Below are 18,628 nucleotides of genomic sequence, written 5' to 3'. Positions count from 1 at the left end.
ACACGTTCTTTCAATAAATGTGAGTTTTAGCAATGTATCCACATAGTATGTAGATTGTGTCTAAAAAATTTGATAGTGCTAAAATTTGGTTAAAATATTTATTGTTGAAGACAAAATAAATGCCAACTAGAATATAAAAATGAAAAGTGAATCAAAAATTATTGTCGCTAAAAATATTTAAAGCATGATTCACACAATATGACTTTCAATAACAAATGTTGTTTTGTATTTATAAAACAATCTAATACATTCTCTAGACATTTTATGCAACACTTCGATTCCACACATTGCCGATATAATATAAATAAAATAAAAGTCATGGAATAATAGAATAGATGCGAATTAATAATATTCGTGCAAATTGAAATAACAGCGCCTGTGACGAACGACGACAGCCCTGTTACATGAGTAGCTCGCGTAATACGATCCATTTAATTAAAAATAATTGTTTCCGATGAAATAAACCGATATATAAGTACATGCACATATATTTGTTAATAAAATATATACAGGCGAAAATTTAATTAAACAATGACAAATTAGTACCATGTGGCAAATGGTGGTAGACAGGTATATATATGGCTTTAATCGCGAAACGACTAATATGAAATTAATTCAATGGCAATTATTACAAAACGAAATTGGTTACAATTATCTAAATTCAACATCGATGACTTTGTAATGAAAGCGACGAATTAATATTAGTATAATTTTATTACTCCAATCCCACGTTTACATTTCTTGAGGATGAAATGTGTATGTGAGTTGAAAACGGGGCTTATGTATATATTATGTACCCAAAAGAGAATATTATGTAATTTTTCTTTTGTTCCAATTTTAAATTTAAGCTTCAGATTCGTGGATGCGTAATGCTTTTACAGTTTGATCGATGGTCGGGGTGTGATTAATCGCCGCCACGAATGATACGCGTCCAAATTAAGTTTCCAGTTTTCTATAAATAAGAGTGTGTGTGTGTAAGAGTGGAATGAAAATAAATGGGAGTAATGATGACGAGATTGGGTTAGCTAAGCGTATCAATTAGGATAAAATGAAGGTCGTGAATCCGCACGATAGCGTGAAAAGAAAATTAAATTGACCGCGCCCCGTAGTACTGTTCGATGAGAATGGTTAACCGAGTGGACGCTTCCCAAACTTCGAGCGATAAAGAATTTAATGCCGAATAATCCCTTAGGAAAATATCAACGAGTATATGACATACGAATTTCAAATAATATTTAGTAATTAACCTCACTCAACTCTTTTAATCCTTACATCAACATTCAACAAAGGCTCGAGTTAATAGCATTCTTCCGCGAATTTCGACTTTTATTTTTTAAATGAAATGTATATATGTATGTATATATAACAAGTATGTAATGAAATAAATATTTGAAAGTTCATAAAAAAATAATGGCAAAAAGAAATTGCAAAATGATTATATATGAAATTGACCTTTCAATAAAAAAAAGTCAAGATTAATGGAAATGTCACACTTGGTTTGGAAATATCAAATAATTAATTGATTTTTATTGTTCATAAATATATTATAACTAGAATACATCTCAGGTCTATTCTAATAGCTTCTGATCCAGTGATCATTATCTATTTCACAAATTACTTTTCTTGTTAAAATTTGTAACATTATCTGATTTTAATGTCAATGTACAAGATAATAGGAAAAAAGCTCGAAAACCTATTTACAATTCTAATAAATGTTCATAACATATTTCATACAAGTGTTTGTATATAATTTGTTTATATTTTTTTATATATTTTGAACTATAAACTCTATGAGTTTACGATCTAAAGAAAATTGTTTTTAGGTAATCTTTGTTTATACCTGAAGGATATAGACATCTTGTTGTAATCCCTGAGATTAACAATAGGTTCGTTTATTACTATTATTTACGAGTAATTCTTACATAACTTTGACCCAATACAGAGGACAGATTTCATTATACATAATGAGCAATTAAAAAAATACCTGAGTGCAGACTAATCAATCTTTACTAATTGACCCACTAATTTCGAATATGACAATGATTTTTGTTAGCTTGCTGTCGTTTAAGAGATATGGCCGTTTAAAAAAAATGGCCAATTTCTACAGATTTTTGGCTTTTGCAGTTCTTAATTCAAAATCTATTATTGCTGTGTCGAGAGTGATTATAGGAATCAATAGTCCCATGTTTTTTCTATTGATAGTGATTTTTAAATGCTTTTAAATACTTAGTGGACAATATTCATAGTGCTATCTATGGCCACTCCCTGTCTAAACTTGTAATAATCATGTTTAACTATAGGGCTACCGGCAATTAGTATTAACTTAGATTAGCTTGCTATTAGTTGTTGTGACAATTATTCTACTCGACGTGTGCCAGTTGCACCTGTGCCATTTCGATCCGATAAAGGAAAGTACCCAAAGAGAAAGGAAGGATTTTATTCGATATCCATTGACATTTTTCCACTTAGTAATTACCATGGGAAAAAAATATTTTTAAACAAATAATGAAATATATAAGTGTAAAACTTAATGTTGAAAATTGGAGTTATTCCAATATAAACTTCGAATGAAATGGTCAATGTCTGACTAGAGCTCAATGTGTAATATGCACGTAATCCTTGGTTTTTTTTTAGGGGAAAACCCACAGTTTAAGAGCCGCCGTCTAAACGTCAAAGGCGTAGTAGATACGTCGTTTGTAGATAACGAACCCGAAAATCTACAAACTGCCTACGCCCAAACTTCGATTTCGTTTTGAAACAACGCGAACTGCAACCGACTACTACGCCATTGAATCGATCGTGACGCACAGTGGCGTGCCACTGTGCCACTATCTTTTTCACTTATCGAATAATAATAATGGGAAAAGTGCCGTTTTAAAAGCACGCCCGAAACGTCTATTTTTCACTTTACCAAACCTGAAATATGTGACACCTATGATTATAACTCACATTTAATACATGTATACTGACTCTATGTGCCTAAGTATACTTCGAAACATTATTCCGCTTTTACGTGCGAGGCTCGTATATGTATCTATTTTATTTTTTTGTGAAGATAAAGTTTCTCCTTAATCGTGTGTAGTGTATGTGAATACGGAATACGAATCGATAGCGGTTCGAACTAAAGCGATAAAGAACCGATGAAACCGAAAGGTAGAGAAAACTGGAGGATTTAAACAGACGTTTAAACAAAATAAAAACTTTCCATTTTACAATATAAAATATTGGCACGAATAACTTTCAAATGTGTGTTTAAACGTAAAAGTTATTTACGGCTCGTAAACAAAGTAAACGCCGTTTTCAGGAAACTTATAATTATTTTACCACACTATCATGCATCAGCGAAGCGTGAAATACTTATTAATTCGTTTTGATTAATCAACAAAAACATTTAGCATTTAAAATAACAATAAAATCTTGCATTCGCAGAACAGTTAAGATATTATTTTATATGCATATCAATCTATTTATTAATTTATTTTCATATAAGAGCCGTCATACTTGAAAGTCCAATTTTCAGCTCCAAAAATCACTATTTCTGTTCACGTAATTCACACGTTTTAATCGCTTATTTCAGTTCGATATGTCCAGAATCTCGGAAAAGCGGAATGAACATAATAAAGGCCACCAGTATTTTTTAAATATTGTTAAACGAAAAACATCATATTTAATGTTTTGCGAGATATTTCTCGAAATGAAGAAAAGTGGATTTTTGTCACTTTCAAATATAACGACTCATATGTACATACGTGCATATACCTTAAATCGACACTGTGGCTTATTGTGACGACCTATACTGGTAAAAAATCGCTTATATTTAAATGTTATTGTGTACTCTAATTTATTCATTTGATTATAATATTTATAAAATAATTGAGTATAGACAAGAAAGAGATAAAGTGGTGATTTAATTCCAATTCATTGATATGTATATTGAGACAGCAGTATAGATTGGTGGTTGCGTTCATGCTAACCACCGAGAGGTTGCCGGGTTCGATCCCTTGGGTTGAAAATAATTCTGAGTATTATCTGTAGTGCTGCTGGTCAGACTTGGATATTTGTGACTCCGAGTCGATCCAACTATCCTATAAAAGTGTGCCAATTTATCTGATTTCATTGTTGAAACGGTTCCTCGTCAAATTGGCAAAAAAAAATCCTACCCGCTGTCACCACTATTCGAATATGATTCAAAAAAATTATATATGTAAAATTATAAGATCATAGATGTCTTTGATGTCATAGATGCCCAGGGGCAACCCGAAAACGGCATCATGGGAAGTAAAATGAGAAATTTAACTGCGTTACTATTATCTCGACACGTTCGGAAAGGTTTGAACAAATCCGGACTTGTCTCTTATTGTCAGGACATTACAAAATGTATACAACAGAATTGGCAAAATTTTAATTGATTAATATTTAGGACTAAATTTGATATTAATCCTGAATAATCATAAGTAAAGGTGATAACAAACAAAACATTTCTTGTTTTAAGGAAAATTTATGCATTTCTTTTGAATTGTTTTTAGATGTAACTAGTGGTTTTACCCGGCTTCGCTCGGTATTTGTAATATAAACAGCTTAAACATGGCAAAACAATCTAATAGTAAACATTCATTTGTTTTTTTATTAAATTTATTTGAATCGAAAAAAATAATATTCGACGATATCAACGTCGTCGTCATAGAAATTTTGATTTGTTTTCGATGCTCCCAACAAACCTTTGAACCTTACATACATACAAAGTCTCTTCCGAAATTATATATTAAGATATAATGAAGTGCATCTCTACCATGTTACGTATCTACGAAACAGAAACTACAAGTATACTTTATGGATAATGATTGACGTCGGCAAATCAGGAAGTAATGAGGAACCGCTGAACTGAGAAAAGCCAAAGATAAATCCCACCGGAAGTGATAAGTATAGGGAAAAAAACGCACAAAAGTCGAAAAATAAGGGTAATCAACAAAAAAAAAACCGACGAGGGTGGCATAAGTATCTCGTTGAAATCCAGAGGTCGAAAAGACTGAAAGCCCTGCTTTCGGGGGAAAGGGAAAGTGGGAAGATATCGCGTGACGGTTGGAAAAAAAATCGCGGTGAAACCGAACCGATAGTCGGTATTAATCAAGGATTCCAATCATTCATCTTCGCGGTTTTATTTTCGTTGAAAATGGCATCCCGCGGATAATTGATGAATTTCGCTTTTCAACACGTTCACGCCCGCGCGCACCGTCATTAATCAAAATTTGTGACTAATTAAAAACGCAAGTGGTGCGCCGTGATTATTTTTTTCCCATTATTATTCTTATTTTTATTTTGGACGTGTGACAGGATCGGTCGCGGTCGGGCTACCGTACTGAAGAAGATCGATAATTAATTGTATCATCACGCGACATCGCGTGACGCGCTAGTTAAGCCGAGAGGACGATTTATGCGTAAATTTTAAATACACTCGACGACGAGTCGAAGATGATCGATGAGTGATTTGTGTTTAATTTGGATTTGGAGATTGTTTGGAATTCGTTTTAGTCATCTGTATGACCCATTTCTTGTATAAACGGTGCTAATTACTAAGTGGCTTCATCATCGATCAATGTAAATATGTACATTGAGATGTATAAATAAATGAAAATGTGTATGTAGATACACATGCAAGTGTTAAGTCATCGACATGAATAAGCTAAATAAGTTCGTTTCGGCGTCAAATATATTTGTCATTGAAAATTAAACAGTGTATTTTTATATTTAACTATTGAAATGATTTTCAAAGGTTGGGTGGTTTTTGGAAGGTATAAATCAATGTGATTCAAAATTAGGAATTCATTGAATAAGTGTAATTTATTATTTGATCTCTTGGAAAAGAACGCAAACAATAGATAAACAGGCAAATAAATGGATGTCATAATTTTATATATTTCATGTACATATACATAATTAAAGAAAATGAGACTTATATTTAGACTCTTATTACCGTCCGGAGAAGATTTGATACAAATATTGATACTTTGGATTATTTTTCAAAAAAATCATTCAAAAAAAGAAAATTAATTAATTGATTAGTCTCAGCTCCGGTAAGTAAAAAACGTGATTTTTTTTTTTTTGATGCTCAGAGTAAATCAAGTTGCTAAAAGGGTAAAAACCGAAAGAAAAGACAAAATAATATTAGATGGAACGAATTTGAAATCAATAAAGACTCATACAATATTGAAAACGACATATGTAGATTTAAACAACACTAAAAAAAATCTTAATGTCAGTAGCATGTTGCGAGCAAAAGCTCATAAAATACTCAGTTTTATCATAATATAATTTTTTTCTAATCTAATTAGTTTGAAATTGTATATTTTATGCGAGTACTTAAACATTTCGTTAAGTAGAATACACTTTTGGGGAGAAAGAGCAATCAAACCTTTCCTTTCATAAATACATACATAGCTCTACTGAAATTACACAACTCATTTTATAGTGCAACTTACAGCATCAGAACATCTTTCTGTTTAGGAATGACTAATAAAATAAACCAATGCAAAACCAGTCGGCTCAGAACAACGCTAACCACAGCCGATCCCAGGAATATTAAATAGCAGTGCAACCGTAACCGATAATTCGCTTAGATGTTTGCATTGCTGAAACAACACCACGATAAGAAGTTCAATCTCAATACTGACAATATGAGCTGAACATTCAACATACGTGTTTCGCTCATTGGCCATAATCCTCAACGTGAGAGAGTGAGATGAAAAGCGTCGAGGAAGAAATACCCTGTATTACATTTTATCATAATGGTAAATATCGAAGGGAATGTAAACACAGCAGAGCGTGCATAACTATCCGAGAATACGACAAATGGGCGATTCCGGGGACTTTGTTCGTGTCAAACGCTGAACGCGTCAGATCCGTGGGATTTGTGCGATTCGAAAAACGACGTCTTTGTCCAAAAGACAATGGAGGGACTTGCGAGGGTACGAAATTGAAGAGACAAGCGGGTCTCGAAATCAGTGACGTCGCGTGGAGGCGGTAAAGTGAGACGATGCCTTGGGGCGGCACGTTTTGAGGGGCGCCGAGTTATAAGGGGGTGGCAGCTTTGACGATATGCATCAGTTATATAAAAAAAATCTAAAAATAATTTTTTAGAAAGAAGTGCCTCAAAAGTACGATGTCAAATTGTTGTAAAATTCTCAGTTCGATTCGAAGAGTGTCGAAGATTTTTGAAGTTTTGCTATATTATCATGTCAAGTAAATTTTTTGAGAAGGAGATTTATATATACGAAGAATATTTAACCAGTAGCATAGACTAGTGGTTAGCATGTAATGCTTTGAACATAGTAGTTACGGGTTCGAGTCCCACTGGTTGCTGCTGGCCATACCTTAGTTTGTGACTCCAGGTAGATCGTTTCCTACCCGAGTTTCCTAGCCAATTTTTCATTGAAATGGTTTCTGCTAAATTGGCATTCCGTCCCCATTTCTCTCGCAAATCTTGAGTTATTCAGCGTCTGAAAGTTCACCGGTTTGTATAAAAAATGCTGCAAAAAATTTCTACATTGATGTTTCTGTGGATGATTAGCGTATAAAAAATTCGTATTGTATAAATGCTTATCGATCGTATTATATAAAAATGCTTGCAATGTTTGACCATAGATGTCATGTATAATGTAAAATATATAATAATTATGTATTACATATATTAACATTTAATTGTATGTGTTTCTTCATCTATATTGTACTCTCGTCGCATTGGAGCGATCTAAGACATGTGTACATGATTAATTGAATTGAAAAAAAAAGAAGTCACAATTACATGTCAAAAAAGTCATATTCATACGAGTTCAGGTCCGTTTATATTATCCAGCACTGCTCTACACTGTACGAAAAAGACCGATTTTGTCTTGCACTCGTCCAAAACAAGCATAAACGTTCCAAAAACAGCACCACTTGTTTTTGGAACGTTTATGCTTGTTTTGGACGATTGCAAGACAAAATCGGCTTACATCTAATATATAATTTCGAAAGAGACTTTGTATGTACATAAGTATGTATACATATATGTATGTAATTATCTTTGGTTGGGAACTTCGTAAACAAAACAAAGTTTCTATGACGATAATTCAATTGGTTGATTATTATATTTTTTTCGATTCAAATAAATTGAATAAAAAAATAAATGAATAGTTAAGCTGTTTATATTACAAATATTGAGCGAAGCCGGGTAAAACAACTAGTATATAATATAATACACTAGTGTTTTTACCCAGCTTCGCTTGGTATTTGTAATATAAACAGCTTAAACATGGCCAATCTAATAGTAAACATTTTATTAATTTATTTGAATAGTTTTATCTCATTTAAATTTATTTGAATATTTATTAAATTGAACGTCATGCATTTGACGAACCAAACAAACAGACATACATACAAAGTCTCTTTCGAAATTATATATTAGATTACAGACGGCGACTAAGCGGCGCAATATTGCTTACATCGTATCGTCAAGTCAATATTGTCGCAATATGTCGTTTCCGGAAACGTTAATATGCACATAGCAACACTTTCATTAGTACGGGTGCACTCACCAGTATGGCGTCACATCATACGTGAATGTTTGCACAAAGAGAACCGATTCTGCTTGATACGTTTCCGTGACATGAATAGTCTATATATATTAGTATAATATGAATAGATCCGTGTCGGGTGCTGCTGTTTCGAAGACGTCACGTACACAATACGGAACATATGAACGTGTCCATATTGATTGTAATATAAAATATTTTTCGTATTGCTGTTTACGTGCAATTGCCGGCTTGAGCTGTGCTTTAGTAGTCCACCTGACTTATATAATGTCATGAAAATTTTATCTATAATTACAATAGAATTGAAAACCCTTAAAATCATCGAATTATTTCAACTTGAATCAGGTCTAGTAGAATTAAAGTACGAATAAACATAAGCACTATCCAAAACTAGAAAATTACATACAAACAATAAAAAAAAAACCACGTTACTGAATCAAAAGCTGTCCTCAAATACACAAGCTTTCGACATAATCTTGCATGCTCTTGCACTAGTAGTTTTCCAGTATGAGAAATTGAAGTAACTAGCACGTGTATTTCCCACTTCATTTCAGTGGTTATAATTTAATTGATCGTATCATACCTTTATAAAATTAAACATGGCAATTTGAACTGTGCCTAAGGGCATTAATTTGCCAAGTGACGCCACTGTAGTCGGAGTCACCGTTGATTGACACACACACACAAGAAAACAGACATTATTATTATGCCTAATATAACGAAGGAAGCTACCACCCCTTGGTTAAGAGTTAAACTATGCACATACTACACAACATACAATAATAGAGCGAAACTTTTCCAGCTTAGTCACGCAGCAAGAATTCGAACAGCGGCGTTTCCAACAAAGGATACGCCTGTTTTTGCATGAGAAATAGTTTACCAAAGTTCAAAAATAGGAAACACGCGATCGAGCACGCGAACCACCTTCGTCTTTTTCAGATGTGATCTGCGAAATTCGCAGACTAGAAAAGGAGATCCGTAATAAATGTGACCGCACAGAATGGACGTTCGAAGCGTTCGAAGAGCGATCGGCATGAAATCGGCGGGTGCGTCATTCCCATTTCTTGGGAATATATATGTATGTATACCACTACTGCTACTGATGCTGGTGTACAAATAAATTTAGATCTTATAACCCATTTTTGCCCCCAAGTTCCACACGCAGGTCGGATCGAATGTGCGCCTCTGTGTATGTAAGTATGTGCCGTGGTAATTATGAAGAGCGCGATTTATGACTTCTAAATTAGGCACGGGACTTTCCCCGTGTGTGCCCACCTGTAATGGAGCGAAATCATCTGAACACACCGAATAAGTCCAACTTCAAAATTAATGAAGATAATTAATCACGGACAGGCACGCACGCGCGTGTCCAACTTTGTGCTGTTTGTTTTTTTTTTTAATTTTAACGTGAAAATTGGAAAATAGCCGACACATCCGAAACGCCATACAAATTATGGCGTATAATAGTTTGACGTAGTCTCAATATGGAAGTAATGACCTAATAGATGTTTGCGTCTTAAGAAACGACGACATGAAGCGAACACATTTTAGCAGTAAATGGAAATTTTGATCTAGAATTGGAAAAGGTAGAAAATAAATAAAAGAAGACAAGATACATCTTCTTAAAAAAAGCCATAATACGGCTTTGATATCATACCTGTGTACGTACATATAGTTCATATGATAAAAATTGCGATTATTTAGTTGAAAGTCAACTGAATGGTTTTCGTTTTTTCAGATTAGACCAAATTTCATGCAAGTCCTAGAATTAGAAATAATCAAAAGTAGTTTTCATTTACATTTAGTTTGCATTCTTGTCTGGCAAAGCAAACTCCATCTGAAGACGTAGAGCGCTGGTAGAGTTATTGCATGCCAGAAAATTGGTCGTGGGTTCAAATCCCGGTCAAACGCGCTGCTGGCGAGGACTAGTGTTTACTACCGTCTCCTGTTAGAATTTTCCGATTTTTCTAGCTTATTTTTTGTGACGGATCCAATAAATCGGTATCCTCCCCCCCAGTTTCTCGAAAATTCGAGTTATTAGTATTTCGATTTAGTTGAATCTTATAAATGCTACCTACATAATATATTTTTCCCAAATTTGCGGTGTGTCAAAAATTGTTTGATTGTTCATTGATGTCTCAATTTGTAATTCTATGTACTGCTTTGTTAAACTAATGTTTGAAAAGTTGTCGGTTTTTATGTATAGAAACTAATCTAACCATACGTGCCCGCCTTGGGTTAATTTCTGTCCTTTCACATATGATGTATGTAAAAATAAAATAAATATGAAGAAGAAGACAAATCAATTGGTAGAAGAAGGTATTGTCACTTGTAGCTTTCATTCTAAGCCGTTTATAAAATATATGTCATCAGTTTCACTTATTAAGAAGAAAAATGAAACTTTTTACAAGAGCTCATTACTAATAGATATCTATAAAAAGTAGTAAATTTGGTGACAACTATTATATTAAAAAAAAATGTGAGAAAAAAAGGACGATTCTCATGCTTATTATCGAATTAAGTTGTAAATATTTAAATTTGTCATGTTTGATATCATTTGATTAAAAGGATAACTATCGACGCGACACTAGTATTTTCCTATATATTTATGTATGTAGTTAATAGTACTAGTTCACAATTGTCTCCATCGGAACAAGATAGGAGGAAGACTGTAATAATATACATTAAAGAATGAGAAGTTGAAATAGTAATGAACTAGCCAGGTGTTTCCGCAGCACGAAAGTGTCATCGCATCCAAGGCAACCCCCAGGCGAAGGTGATAGCAAACAACAAAGGGCCCCGAGGAAGAAACTCAATAATAAGTATTATATATTGGTATGGTATATGTACGTGTGTAGTACGTGACTGTCTGAAACGCTGTCGTAATCCATTTTGAGTAATTAAAAACACAATAATGGCTTCCTACAAATAATCGAGCCGGGCAACGTGATGGGGCGAGCTAGGGTGTGTCCGGACCACTCACCCTTGGTCAATACGGACACACCCCGAAAACGGTACGGTCACGATATTGTCGGGAAAACGACGATAGTGTTTCGTATATATAATACTATGACAGAAACGAAAAAAGAAAAGGAAAAAAATAGAAAGAAAAAACAAATCACTTTGAAAGGGTCGATAGGACCCCCATGGTCGGGATGGAAAATATATACCGGCTGATCACGCTTCGGTAGGGTTAAAGACGCGAAACAACAGCGATAACGAAAAAATAAAAAATATATGCTTTGATAAAACCAACTTTCTATGGATAGCGGGGTGAAATATACGAAGATGCTAAAAGCAAAGGTGAGTGCTCAATATGTACATATGTACTAGAAAGTGATAGAAAGGTAGACTAAGCCAGTGGTTTAGGAGTCGCAGCTCTTGGGTAAAAAATATTTCTGGCATTGCACTTTTGCTACATTGCTGAAATGAGAACTTGGAATTTGCAGGTAGTCGTAATAACAACAATGATAGATTCTAAATTATTTATTTATTAATACTTTGGGAAATTCAGCATAGCCGATGGACCCAATTTTATATTTTCCCATGATGCCATTATCGGGTTGCCCCTGAGCGACATCTATGATATTAAACTTGTATGTACATATTATAAATTACAAATTTTGAAATAATATTCAAATAGTAGGTAGGATGGATTTGCCAATTTGGTGAGGAACCGTTTCAACAACGAAATCAGTTAAATTGGCAAACTCCGATAGGAAACGATCGACTTGGAGTCACAATATCTAAGTCTGACCTGCAACACTACAGATAATACTCGGAATAAATTATTTTCTATCAAAGTCAACCACGAGATAGAACCCGGCAATAACTGCTGCTGACTACTATGCAGCTAACTTTAATAATAAACCACTCAACCTTTGCACAAACAGTTTTAAAATATTAGTAATCTTTGTCACCGTCTTACACATATATTACTTTTAAAGGTCAAATGACAGAAATGTCAATGACTGCTCTAATTAATCTGACATTCTAGCATAGCGAGGAAAATTATATTTTTCGATATATGTATGTACATATAATAGTTTCTTGTCCAATGAATTAATAATTATGTATTTAAATTTTTAGTACGCATATGTCGTAGAAACTTTAAAAATATGTATATAGATATGGTATAAAGTAAGCAATTAATAAATTAAAAATAAAAATTTGTACACAAGGAGAGTCCGGGAATATCCCTTTGAAAATTTTGATCAAAATTATCACAAAGGAATGGAAATGAGACTGTAATGAATCAAGAAATTCAATATACATAAAATACAGTTTATATAAAATAAAATATCAATGAATGCTCACCTGTTATTTGCTGATAACGATATTATATTTTTCGACTTGACAAAGTTACACCTGAGGCAATTACGGACTATTTTCCAGATAAGCAATGCGAAGGGTCTTATGTCTGAAAATATACAATAAAAACAAAATTTAATTTCTTAAATTCATATATTAAATGAAATAAAATCAACTATTATCGTAGGATGCAGGGGTTATTGACTCGTTTAGCTATTCGACGCCACTGTACACAAATGCCATAATAGTTGCATATGTGACGATTGGCAAACGTTACATATGAGTAACAAGCGGCAGGAAAACGTGAATTAAACACGTTTGAACAAGTTCAATATTGCAAAATTAAATTTTATCAGTACATACAAATGTACGCACAGATAAGTGAAATTGTAATTACAAACGTCGGTGTGTGTATTATTTAATTGCTTTGAAAACCAATATGTCGGGTGTCAAGAATGTATAAAAAATTGTCATAACAAAGGTGACTCGGTAATGTCTGAGGCGTGTCATGATATCCCTTAAATTAAGTTTGTTGCTGTGACTTTCTTGAAAGAAGAATTACGTTTTTTTACCAATATGCAGAAGAAATAACTAAGATAAAGTTACAAATAACGAAGTGATGATTAGAACAAACACGCATGTCGCAAAATTCACAAGCGTTCCGTTTTATGTGACTGCTGGTGTATATCAAATATCAAATAATTTCAAAAATGTTTGCCAACGCAAATTTTGGGAGATTGATGTTTTTACAAGGGTCTTCTAAGGTTTCCTTCGCAAACGATTCAGTATCTTTTCCTACAGTATTCCGATCGTTCTATCGATCGATCGATCATTTTACGCGGATTGGTTAACGATGGACATTAAATTTTGCATCAAAATAATAAAAGATATTAAAAAAAAAAGATTATCTGAAATTATTCAAGATACTAATCTTGAATAATTTCAAAGTATTTCAGTATTTTGGAAGCATTTAAGTACAACACATGTGACGAAGAATCTTACAACAATGACTATTTTGATGACAAAGATAGGAACATTCTAAACTAATTTTTGGCAAAAATGAAATATAAGTAAAATACTTTTTTAATTAAAAAAATATGATGGACAGATTTTTCCATAAACAGATTCCAAGAAAATGTTCAATGATTTTCACCGGCGAAATTCGTAGTACCATGATAGAGACTGCGAACTTAAATAGTACATAATGTATATAAATATTTTTTATAATAAATACGTAATCGTACATATGCATGTATATGTAGGCAGGTACAGTCACGAAAGAACTTCCATAAATCAATAAAATAATATAAAAATTATGACACTGTTTCGCCATTTTGACTGAATGATTTAGTCGTCCCACTATAAGACGTCAACGTGCACTCAAGATCGTTTGACAGTTTTATGCGAGAGATATTTCTTCATTCTATTATACAGGTAGACTGCAATATTTGAATCATATACATATAATATGTATACGTGTATTTTTCATGCTGTAAGCATACGTACTTACTATGTAATATAATCGACCTTATTGATCAAATTCAATAAAGGGACCTTCGCGAATGCAACAATGTTGTATGCTGTGGGAGACAGCTGTCATTACCATTTAACTTAAATACATCCCAAATAAAATAACGTTGTATATACATGTATGTATATACGATAACGATGAAACAATTATTCAATATGTGTGTGTGTGTGTGTGTGCTGAGTAATAGTTTTAGCTAAATTGATCATTCAAGGAACAATCAATGATTATAGAGTTAAAACTAACAACATAATAATACTAGAATAATGCAATACGTACATATACATATTTTTATAAGCATTGAAGGCCGAAAACGTATTAGAATATTCATTTCAATTTCAGATGAAAAATATACAGAAAAGATTTTGTTAAATTATTGCGATAATTCGAAAATATATTAAAAATTTAATTACGGAATAAAATTGGATAAAAAATTGGTATAAACGCAGGTGAGCTGAACGGTTAAAAAAAGGGCGGAAATTTAAATGAAAAAATAAATTTGATGAAAAAATATAGGTTTTATATTTAAAGTGTTAAATCTACACCCGTCGATTAATGCATTAAACATTAAAATGAGTCGAGCCTCACTAATTCGACCACACAATCAAGTTAATTAAAAAAATGTATATAAAAAAGGGGATAATATTTTTCGCACGGCTGTAAAATAAATTACACGACAAATGTCAAAACGACATTTAATGTCAAATCAACATCTCTAAAATAGCTAGCACGACAGAATCGGCGTTCGCCCGTTTTTAACTTTCAGTTCAAATTATATAAGAAAGTTCTTGAATGTCACATGAACAAGGTTTTTTTTTTATTCTTAGGAATCAATAGATGAAAAATGGATCAAAGAAGGTAAAATAATAAACTTATGTACACCAATAATTGACTTTGTTTAACCAAATGGATGTAAAAAAAAAATTGTGTAACCAAATTGATGAGACACCCACTGTGATACGAATGGAGTTGAAAAAACCTTCATCCAATAGTGGACGATACTGATTAATAATCTCTTAATCGATATATGTTATATGTTCTCAATATATTTTACATATAAATATGTACATACATATATCGAGGCTTCTCATTCTCATCTAACTGTGTATTTTTTAATCAAACTACATATGTACATATTCATTTAAATAGTCGAAAAAATGACATTTTTACAAAAAAACACACGTAATATTATTTTACAACAATGAATTGTAGAGACGGCCACAGCAACTCGTTCTAATAGAGAGCGACATTTAATTGGATAACTCATCAGTGTACAAAGAATTACAGTACTGATAATAATACACTTTGTTACGTCATTAGCCAGCGCTGTCTCGCACAGACAATATTTAGTAATAAATGAAGCATAAAAATAGCAGTACCGAAACATAAAATTACGACACGCGTGATAAGGAATATCAAATTTTAAAAGCCGAACACGGAGATGATATATGTACATACCAAATATAATAAAGTGAGCTTATCTGCGAAAGATTCCTCGTCGATATATGTATGTGTGTATGTATATTTTTTATCAGACGATACAAGAAAAAAACGTGCAGATCGATCGATTCACTGTGCCACAGTGACTATGACAATTGTGACAAGGCCTGTCTGTGTCCGTTTTGTATTCACGTGCCATAGGGAATGATGACTGTGCTACGCAAGCATGTCATCATTTGCCGTACAATCATTGCAAATTATAATGCAATTAATTCCCAGTATATGCGAAAACTCTAAATATACACAATTTACAGTTAGTAACTGCGCTGCCGACGAATGAAAATTCATTGTTGAATGTGTGGATGAAATGCCAGTTGAATTTTAATCTTCGCATCAAAAGTATCTTTATTCATTCGAATCCTGCTAATTTTTTGCTGATGCTGCGTCATTCTGCGTAATCAAAATCGTTATTCCGGATTATCGAAACGTTGTTAAGAAATAAATCAGAAAAAGCGTGGTCAGAATCTGTGACGAGACGTGAAAAATGAAGAGACACACACCGCAAAGGTGAAGGTCCCACGTGGGATGTGAAGATCAGAAGATGCCAATTAATTACGAGAAAATTTAAAATATAGATTTAATCTAAAGTGAAATCGTTTAGAACCAAATTTACAATGGAATTTCATAATTTAAAAAATGCAATCTTCAAAAATGATCAGTTTGAAGAAGTTTCGAGTGTTGAATTGAAAAGCGTCCTATACTTTTTTCAACTTAAAAATATTAAATGATTTTTATTCGGTTGAAAAAACGTTAAGCATTGATTATTAATAAATCAAAATTCGTTAAAAAAACCGAATCTTATGTTTTGTTAGATTATATAAAGAATTCGCATATTTTTACATCGTAATTATGGTCGGCTTTAGTTATGTAAATTTAGATCAAATAAAATATTATTTTCATGAAATTATAATGTCATAGATAAGATATGCGTAATCGTGTTTAGAACAAACATAATAAAGGATAAACTAGAAATATGTATGTATGTACATATCTATGAAAATGTAAGGAACGTTGTTATAACATAAAACTTTACTATACCGTGTAATTCAAAATATGTACATAGATGTTAAATTAATATATTCATAGCTTTTAATGTAATTAAGATATGTAGTTAAAACTGAACTTTTTATTACAACCAGTGCCGAACAAATTTTATTTTCGAATATGTATGTATGTATGTACAAATTTCATTAAAGATTTAATAATTTTCATAATTTTTAGAAAAAATATCTTCCCTTAGGATAAATGTATTCGAATCTGTTAACAATTTCACTTATATGTTCATTACAAAAAAAAATCCGTTAGAATATGCTATACAAGAAAACAGTGAGATAAAAGGTGTTTCCGAACTGGTATGGGCTAAAAACACGTGTTAATTTTTTTTATACAGAACAGATTGATTCCAGTTAAATATCTATTTTCCGCCTTACCTGTCTTTTCACTTAGTAAGGGAGTTTATTTGTTCAGAGTAGAGGGTAAGTGAAAGGGATGGGATGCACAAAAAAGTTTTGTTGATTCAGGCGAGGTCTCTGTGTAAACTTCGAAAACTTCTGGACAAAGTAGATTATTACCGTCGAAAAAAAAGTGGAATGGATCGTGGTATTGGATTTATTTCACGAACGAAATACAGTATTGACCTTGTTTCGAATAAAAACGAGGCACAAAGCACAAGGATCGTGCAATCAAAATTAATGCCTATTTATTTTTTTGTCTAGCATCGCTCATAGGAGTCGTCGACCGACGTGGGAACAACAACCTTGCCATGTGGTAAAAATATCAATCCGAATGATAACAATCGCAAACGGACGCTCGGATGCAACGGTCCATCGAATTCGGTCGTGGAAAGTTCTGGGGTTCCGGCGCCAAAATGGCTTTTGATCGATTCGAAATTAAAATTTGGTTCGATCGAGCGCGAGTGTTGCCAGGATACAGTCGTGTAAACCGAACCCTATTTCTGGCCGCGTGTTGCCACAGTCCAATTTTAAACCGCTTTATGACGCTAACCAGATGGCCGAGACGAGAGGGAACCCAGAGAGCTCCTGGGCCTGGAAGAAACCGGTGCAAAACTCAGCATTAAAAAAATAAAACACAGTCAACTCCCCTTTAAGTCAAAGTTCCGATCTGAGCTAAATTTAGGTTGACCTGAAGCAAAGTTTTCCAAACTGCACGCGATTCGAATAAAATTCAGTTCTCAATAAACATATCAAAATTATTACAAAATTCATCATAAGATAACGAATAAATATTTCATTACAATTTATCTACGTAGAAAGAAAATTTGTACGCAAGTTAAAAAGGAATGTGAAAAATTTTACATGAATACTAAAAAATTCCTTGCTATTTTGAAATACGAATTTTTGATCTTTTGATATTACTTCACCATTTTTTGATTGAAACGAATGTTTACATTGTAAATACTTCTCTCGCCTTTATTTATTACAACAGAAAAATTATTTATGTTTAATATGTGTAGCTCAATTTCATTGCTGTGAAAAATTTTTCAGCTGAAGGCCATTAGATTTGCCCACCATTTTTAAAATAATAAAATATCGTTATTTCCGGGATATGGAATCCGAAAATTAACATTTCAAAATATAATTAAATGTTCGAATATAATATATGTACATATATACAATTTTTTTTTTTTTTGGTAAAGTAAAATTTTTTTTTGCATGGAGATTAAAAAAAAATACAACTAAAAAGTTTATCAGACAAGAACACA

The 18,628-nt window shown here is 32.7% G+C and overlaps 1 protein-coding gene across 2 annotated transcripts in view; it reads right to left on the bottom strand.

Moving 5' to 3' along the window:
* Positions 1 to 18,628, bottom strand: part of LOC143912915 (uncharacterized) — an 85,305-nt gene that overhangs the window by 8,721 nt on the left and 57,956 nt on the right. For both annotated transcript variants that reach the window (XR_013260667.1, XM_077432371.1), the window contains exon 3: positions 12,885 to 12,987. Coding sequence is in view for 1 of the 2 variants with exons in the window: in XM_077432371.1 (XP_077288497.1) it covers positions 12,885 to 12,987 (103 nt within the window). In the remaining variant the exon portion in view is untranslated. The remainder of the gene's footprint in view (positions 1 to 12,884; positions 12,988 to 18,628) is intronic.

The sequence above is a fragment of the Arctopsyche grandis genome, chromosome 6, assembly GCF_051622035.1.
Source record: "Arctopsyche grandis isolate Sample6627 chromosome 6, ASM5162203v2, whole genome shotgun sequence".
NCBI lineage: Eukaryota > Metazoa > Arthropoda > Insecta > Trichoptera > Hydropsychidae > Arctopsyche > Arctopsyche grandis.
This window is presented reverse-complemented; position numbering and strand designations above follow the sequence as displayed.